The 8381-nt window shown below is 40.9% G+C and overlaps 1 protein-coding gene across 1 annotated transcript; it reads left to right on the top strand.

Moving 5' to 3' along the window:
* The first annotated feature begins 3963 nt into the window (after positions 1-3963).
* LOC116864894 (olfactory receptor 52H1-like) lies at positions 3964-4900 on the top strand. Its single transcript, XM_032852707.1, is given in 2 exon segments — positions 3964-4475; positions 4477-4900. Coding segments are annotated over 2 exon segments (936 nt in total).
* Positions 4901-8381: the final 3481 nt, after the last annotated feature.

Raw genomic sequence — 8381 nt, 5'->3', positions numbered from 1 at the left:
ACGAAACTAGGAGCTGGTTCTTTGAAAGAATTAATAAGATTGATAAACCCCTGGCCAGACTTATCAAAAAGAAAAGAGAAAGGACCCAAATCAATAAAATCATGAATGAAAGAGGAGAGATCACAACGAACACCAAAGAAATACAGACAATTACAAGAACATATTATGAGCAACTCTATGCCAACAAATTTGAGAATCTGGAAGAAATGGATGCATTCCTAGAGACATATAAACTACCACAATTGAACCAGGAAGAAATAGAAAGCCTGAACAGACACATAACCAGTAAGGAGATTGAAACAGTCATCAAAAATCTCCAAACAAACAAAAGCCCAGGGCCAGACGGCTTCCCGGGGGAATTCTACCAAACATTTAAAGAAGAACTAATTCCTATTCTCCTGAGACTGTTCCAAAAAATAGAAATGGAAGGAAAACTTCCAAACTCATTTTATGAGGCCAGCATCACCTTGATCCCCAAATCAGAAAAGGATCCCATCAAAAAAGAGAACTACAGACCAATACCCTTGATGAACACAGATGCAAAAATTCTCACCAAAATACTAGCCAATAGGATTCAGCAGTACATTAAAAGGATTATTCACCACGACCAAGTGGGATTTATTCCAGGGCTGCAAGGTTGGTTCAACATCCGCAAATCAATCAATGTGATAAAACACATTAATAAAAGAAAGAACAGGAACCATATGATACTCTCAATAGATGCTGAAAAAGCATTTGACAAAGTACGGCATCCCTTCCTGATCAAAACTCTTCAAAGTGTAGAGATAGAGGGCACATACCTCAATATTATCAAAGCCGTCTATGAAAAACCCATCGCAAATATCATTCTCAATGGAGAAAAACTGAAAGCTTTTCCGCTAAGGTCAGGAACACGGCAGGGATGTCCGTTATCACCACTGCTATTCAACATAGTACTAGAAGTCCTAGCTTCAGCAATCAGACAACAAAAAGAAATTAAAGGCATCCAAATCGTCAAAGAAGAAGTCAAACGATCACTCTTCACAGATGATATGATACTCTATGTGGAAAACCCAAAAGACTCCACTCCAAAACTGCTAGAACTTGTACAGGAATTCAGTAAAGTGTCAGGATATAAAATCAATGCACAGAAATCAGTCGCATTTCTCTACACCAACAAGAAGACAGAAGAAAGAGAAATTAAAGAGTCCATCCCATTTACAATTGCACCCAAAACTATAAGATACCTAGGAATAAACCTAACCAAAGAGACTAAGAATCTATACACAGAAAACTATAAAGTACTTATGAAAGAAATTGAGGAAGACACAAAGAAATGGGAAAATGTTCCATGCTCCTGGATTGGAAGAATAAATATTGTGAAAATGTCTATACTACCTAAAGCAATCTACATATTTAATGCAATTGCTATCAAAGTACCATCCATTTTTTTTTTCAAAGAAATGGAACAAATAATCCTAAAATTTATATGGAACCAGAAAAGACCTCGAATAGCCAAAGGAATATTGAAAAAGAAAGCCAAAGTTGGTGGCATCACAATTCCGGACTTCAAGCTCTATTACAAAGCTGTCATCATCAAGACAGCATGGTACTGGCACTAAAACAGACACATAGATCAATGGAACAGAATAGAGAGCCCAGAAATAGATCCTCAACTCTATGGTCAACTAATCTTCGACAAAGCAGGAAAGAATGTCCAATGGAAAAGGACAGCCTCTTCAATAAATGGTGTTGGGAAAATTGGACAGCCACATGCAGAAAAATGAAATTGGATCATTTCCTTACACCACACACGAAAATAGACTCAAAACTGATGAAGGACCTCAATGTGAGAAAGGAATCCATCAAAATCCTTGAGGAGAACACAGGCAGCAACCTCTTCGACCTCAGCCGCAGCAACATCTTCCTAGGAACATAGCCAAAGGCGAGGGAAGCAAGGGCAAAAATGAACTATTGGGATTTTATCAAGATCAAAAGCTTTTGCACAGCAAAGGAAACAGTTCACAAAACCAAAAGACAACTGACAGAATTGGAGAAGATATTTGCAAACGACATATCAGATAAAGGGCTAGTGTCCAGAATCTATAAAGAACTTAGCAAACTCGACACCCAAAGAACAAATAATCCAATCAAGAAATGGGCAGAAGACATGAACAGACATTTCTGCAAAGAAGACATCCAGATGGCCAACAGACACATGAAAAAGTGCTCCATATCACTTGGCATCAGGGAAATACAAATCAAAACCACAATGAGATACCACCTCACACCAGTCAGAATGGCTAAAATTAACAAGTCAGGAAATGACAGATGCTGGCGAGGATGCGGAGAAAGGGGAACCCTCCTACACTGTTGGTGGGAATGCAAGCTGGTGCAACCACTCTGGAAAACAGCATGGAGGTTCCTCAAAATGTTGAAAATAGAACTACCCTATGACCCAGCAATTGCACTGCTGGGTATTTACCCTAAAGATACAAAGGTATTGATCTGAAGGGGCACGTGCACCCGAATGTTTATAGCAGCAATGTCTACAATAGCCAAACTATGGAAAGAACCTAGATGTCCATCAACAGACGAATGGATAAAGAAGATGTGGTATATATATATATATATATATATTGGAATACTATGCAGCCATCAAAAGAAATGAAATCTTGCCATTTGCAACAACGTGGATGGAACTAGAGGGTATCATGCTTAGCGAAATAAGTCAATCAGAGAAAGACAACTATCATATGATCTCCCTGATATGAGGGAGAGGAGATGCAACATGGGGGGTTAATGGGGTAGGAGAAGAGTAAATGAAACAAGTTGGGATTGGGAGGGAGACAAACTATAAGTGACTCTTAATCTCACAAAACAAACTGAGGGTTGCTGGGGGGAGGGGAGTTGGGGGGGTGGGGTTATGCACATTGGGGAGGGTGTGTGCTATGGTGAGTGCTGTGAAGTGTGTAACCCTGGAGATTCACAGACCTGTACCCCTTGGGAAAAAATAAATATATGTTTATAAAAAATAAAATTAAAAAAAAAAGAATGCATCAATTCCATATTTCTTCTCCTAGAGGTCCCCCTGTAATAATCAAGGGCGCACTTTAATATTCCTCATTCAGTGCTAAGAGGGGGCTGTAGGCTGAGTGGCATATCCATTTTCCATATTGTTCTCCATGGTGAGGCACCAAACTTCAATCTCAAAGAACATTCTGGTCTGCAAATCCCATGTATGTTAGTGTGCTGGACACACTGCTGTTTGAGAGTTAGGTTTTCCATGCTGACTCCCCTATATCCCAGGTCTCTTCTCAGTGCTTGGCATCTAACAGTGTGTCGTCCCCCGAGAAATCACCTGGCATGGCATGACAACTTAAAGGAAGATTAGCTGTAAACTGGAATGATCTTGGCTGTGTCTGTTATGCAAGATGAGATCTCGGGTAAGGTTATGTCACAGTGTTAGATTCTATAGCAAAACAATAAGAAATAAATGAGGAGGATGAAAATACTTACCTAAGAAAGTTATTCTAAGTGAGATGATACTGTGTAAAGCCTAGCCTCCAGTAGGAGTCTGTCATGGTTAATTATCTCCTTATTTTCCCATCATACCCCACTTTTCTTAGTTTCTTTCTCTGTATATGGTTAGATTGTGGTTTTCTCTACTCACATCAGTATAGCAAGGAATTACATTGATCCAAGGGACACTTATCTCTAAAATGGAAATAACATTTTGAACAGTATGAAGAAAATTCCAGAAATACTGAGTGACTACTACCAGAATATTGTGTCTAGGGAATCTTTCTTGAAGAAATGAGCATAGCTTTTACTAACACTAGGAGGTTCACTCTTAGCAGACAGGAGGGAGAAGAGTTGGCCCAAAGGAGAGGGTGGAGGAAGAATTACCATACAATTTACTCAGGTTCATTATACACAATTTGTTTTTCAGATACAGAAGCTATTCTTCAGACCACACTGGCCATGTACAAACTGAGTAGCTACCACACAGAAGACTTCACCCTTTCGGGCATCCCTGGCCTTGAGCAGTACCATGCCTGGATCAGCATCCCCTTCTGTTTTATCTATCTCGTGGCCATTTTGGGCAACAGTATCCTTCTCTACCTCATTGCTGTGGAGCAGAGTCTTCATGCACCCATGTTCTTTTTCCTTTCCATGCTAGCCATGACAGACCTGATATTGTCTACCACATGTGTCCCCCAAACCCTTACCATCTTCTGGCTTGGTCCCCAGAAAATCAGTTTTCCTAGTTGTCTCACCCAGTTATTCTTTCTGTACTACAGCTTTTTCTTGGACTCAGCTATACTCCTGGCCATGGCATTTGATCCCTACGTGGCCATCTGCTTCCCCCTGAGATATACCACTATTCTGACCCCCAAGTTGATTATCAAAATTGTTGTGGGAATTTCCTTCAGAAGTTTCTGTGTTTTTGTTCCATGTGTTTTCCTTGTAAATCGTTTACCGTTCTACAGCACACATCATCCCATACACATACTGTGAGCACATAGATGTTGCCCGGCTCGCCTATGCGGACATCTCCATCAACATCTGGTATAGCTTTTGTGGTCCCATCATGACGGTCATCTCAAATGTGATTCTCATTGCTGTCTCCTACACCCTCATCCCCTGTGCAGTCTTCCATCTCCCCTCCCGGGATGCCTGCCAGAAGGCCATTGGCACCTGTGGTTCCCATGTCTGTGTCATCCTCATGTTCTATATACCAGCATTCTTCTCCATCCTTGACCATTGCTTTGGGCATAATGTCCCTCGTACCTTTCACATCCTCTTTGCCAACCTCTATGTAGTCATTCTACCTGCACTCAATCCTATTGTCTGTGGAGTAAAGACCAAGCAAATCCGGGACAAAGTCATTCTTTTGCTCTTTCCCCAGGGTTACTAGTGATAAAGTTCTAAAGTTTGAGTGGGTAGGGGCAAGTTCTTAGTGTATATTAGGTTAGAGAATGAATCCGTGGCCAAGGGTCCAGAAAAGGGACAGATGAAAAAGTTCCTTATTAATCAGAGCTATGGTTCTCCTTCTTTGTTATTTCAGGCAGAGAATGTAATCAGGTATTTCCATTGCAAAAAAAAAAAAAGTGAGTATAGAAAATAGTATATATGAGTATATTTGGTTACTCCAATTCATTTCTAGACAACATCGAACAAGGGTCATGGCATGTCATAGGTGCATAAGGAATGTTTATAATATAAATGAATGGCAAATAATCATGAAATGTAAGACAGCAAGCATTTACTTTGGACAAAGGATGAAGACAATCAGGAACCTAATGCTCATTTTTCACTCAATCTTGAGAAAGCCAAATGAGATGTGAGTGTCCAGAGTCCCCTAAGAATTAAACATAAAGATAATCCTAACTTCAATTAGTTAATGGTGGTCAATAAGAAGGAGAAATAGGTACAGATTAAGATGTGGGATTGAAACCTGGGCATTTGGAAGAACTGAGGGTGCAAGTCTCTTCTTCCTCTTCATATCTTCAAAGAGATGTCAGCTACTGCTAACCAAGTATCTTTGTTTGTATGATTCATTCTCTCTTCAAACTTAGCATGGTTATAATTGGGTCAGAGGGAGTCACTCAGTCACTGAATTCGTCAAAGTTTACCTATTTTTGGTGTTTGTCAGGTGTCGACAATAGTTGCTGACTGGTTTTCTCGCAGCTCTAAGATGCCCTCAAAGCCTATTTCTTCTTTCTATACAACCTCTTGGAGTTCCCACTGAGTGTGAGCATCTCCCCACACTCATCTCAACATTCCTCATTTTCCCCTAAATGGAAACACCAGAGTTCTACATGATCTCTCTACTTCTACTGTTTTCCCACCCCATTCACATGGGATTAGATCCACCATTCTACAGTAACTCTCAACATAGAATTCTAATAAGAAAGATTGTTTTTGTGGACTCAGAGACTACGGCTTGACTGTATGTTCTTTTCCTGTGTGACAAAAAGCATATATATTTTTCTCCAAAATTATTTGATGTATTTTAAACACCATAAAAAATGCCATGAAGCATAAATAGAATACACAGTGGAGGCAGGAAAAAAAACAGTGATAAATATTTTTTTTAATTAGAAAAGGATTAACATACTTTCCCCTCTATTATGAATCCTGTATTCTTATTGCACAAAGGTGAAGACTTAAGCTGTAGTCTGTGTGAGAGATAAGAATGATTTGGTTTCATAATTCATAGTGTATATAAATTAGATGGCAACGAGATGTTCAGAGAAGTACAACCACTCCTGCCATGAAGAACAGAAGGGGCTATCATCAGATAACTCATAGAGAGAAGGTACCAGTAGTTAATCATATTCTTACAGGATGTAGTTTTACGGGACTCTTATGTCCCTCTTCCCAGTATAGAGCAGTAAAACATCTTAAATTTCCTTTCAGTAATGGCCAAAAATGATATTTGCTCCAACAACTGGGAATCATGAGAAGAAGCCAATCAAATGGAGGTGGGAAGGAAGGTGAACTGAAGCGAGAAACAAAGATAGAAGGAAACGTAGATTCAGTTATAACCTGCCTGCATCCCTTTGACAAATACTTGAGGCAGGCAGAGTGTACTGATCCCCCAGGAGGTTCCCAACTGTCTCGATGTTAATGGTTTGCTAGAGGGAAAAACAACCTTAGTTTGGCAATAGCAAGGCATCTGGTATCCTGTGGGTCTTTTTCAGCATATGAAAATCCTTTTGGAACTTCCCTTATCCTTACATCCCCCTACTCCAAGGTATATAATCAGCTGCTCCTCACAATCCTGGGCCATCAGAAGCTTTTTCTGCCCACAAATCCTTTCCCTATGCTTTAATAAAACCACCTTTTTGCATAGAAAACATCTCAAGAATTGTTTCTTGACCATCAGCTCCAGAACCCAACACCACTCCAAACCACATCAGTCTGGGAGCTGACTTGGGGGATAAGAGCCTCTCAGGTACACACTGAGACCTGGGCCTCTAAGCTCCTAACAGTGTCAGCGGCACATCTAAGGGACTTCCCACAGGAAGGTACTTTATTATTCATATTGGTTTTATCAATAAAAGTGGTATTAGTTTTCATTTGGGCTGTGTCCATTAAGGAAAACATGACAAAGATGGGAATGAAGATCAAAAAACTAAAGAAAGAAGCGGGTGTCTGGACTCAGAGTGAGGACAAAATGGGATTTAAGAAAGGACAGACATGATCAGACTCACAGGGTAAGAGGAGCAATGTGCAGACAGGAAATTGCAGGAGGGAGATACAAGGGAAATAAATTGATCCTTTAGGAAGCCATAGAGTGATGTAGGTAAGAAGTGAAGGTAGCTAGACAATGAGACAGAGAAGGATCTCACTTGAGGAGATGTTGAGAGGGAACACAAAGATCCTCTAATCCTCCTGAGTAGTGAGGTGACACTTGCTGAGCATAGGAGCACCGAGTGCAGGTCCAGGGGTGGGTGGTAGATGCAGTTTGGGACCCGATGGATTTCAAGAAAAAAATGGATGTTTAGCCAAGATTGCAAAGCAGCAGCCACTGGATTGCCAAGAGGAACATACTGACTTATGCCATCAAAGGAAAGAGCCTCCAGGATCTGTTCCACTCCTATCCCAGTAGAGACATCAACAACCAACTTTCCTGTTTTCTAGTGTTCATGCTCACAGCTATATATATACTAGTCTCCCACGGTAAGAAAAGATCCACTATAGAGCCCATGAAGGCCAATGCCAGGGCATCACTTTAAAAAGCAGGAGAATACCTGGTATGGGCCATGTGATCATCCTAAGAAATGTGTGATGAGTCTCCACTGTGTTAGACATTTTCTCAAGTACTGGTCTACCTAGTTTGTTAACCCTTCTCTAATCTCAAGAGGTTGGTACTATATTATCACCTCCTAACAGATAGTAGGTGCTTTGTCCAAGCCTTTTGTCAGAAGAGTGAGGGCATGAGCTGGAACCCTAGGTGTGACAGGTGGGCAAGTGCACAGCCCTATTCCCACAGGCATACCAGCTCATGAGCAATGCAAAATAAAAATAAACACCCAGAGGCAGTATCAACTCCCAGGCTTGGGCACACTTAACATAACATCTTGATGCTCTTCCCTTGAGAGTGAGAGGATGCCAGGGTCCCTCAGGTCCTCTCTATTTACCTTTTCCCCACATTGAACATTGGCCAGAAATAATAAATGAGCAGGGAATTGATCTGTCCACAATCTCTTGCTTTCCCCTCTACTTATTTTTTTGTTTGGTGTGTTAGCCCTTTCTGCAGACTTTTTGGCTGTCTGTCAGCACAACTGTTCTTTCTGTGGCCCAATCCCATGATAAGGTGAGCGATGGCTGTTTGAGGGGTGTGGCTTGACCTAGAATTTGGATGGAAGGTGGCGGGGGGTGAACACTCA

The sequence above is a fragment of the Lontra canadensis genome, unplaced genomic scaffold, assembly GCF_010015895.1.
Source record: "Lontra canadensis isolate GAN:19392208 unplaced genomic scaffold, GSC_riverotter_1.0 scaffold7, whole genome shotgun sequence".
NCBI lineage: Eukaryota > Metazoa > Chordata > Mammalia > Carnivora > Mustelidae > Lontra > Lontra canadensis.
The sequence above is the reverse complement of the archived record's forward strand: the minus strand, read 5'-3'. Positions and strand labels throughout refer to the sequence as shown.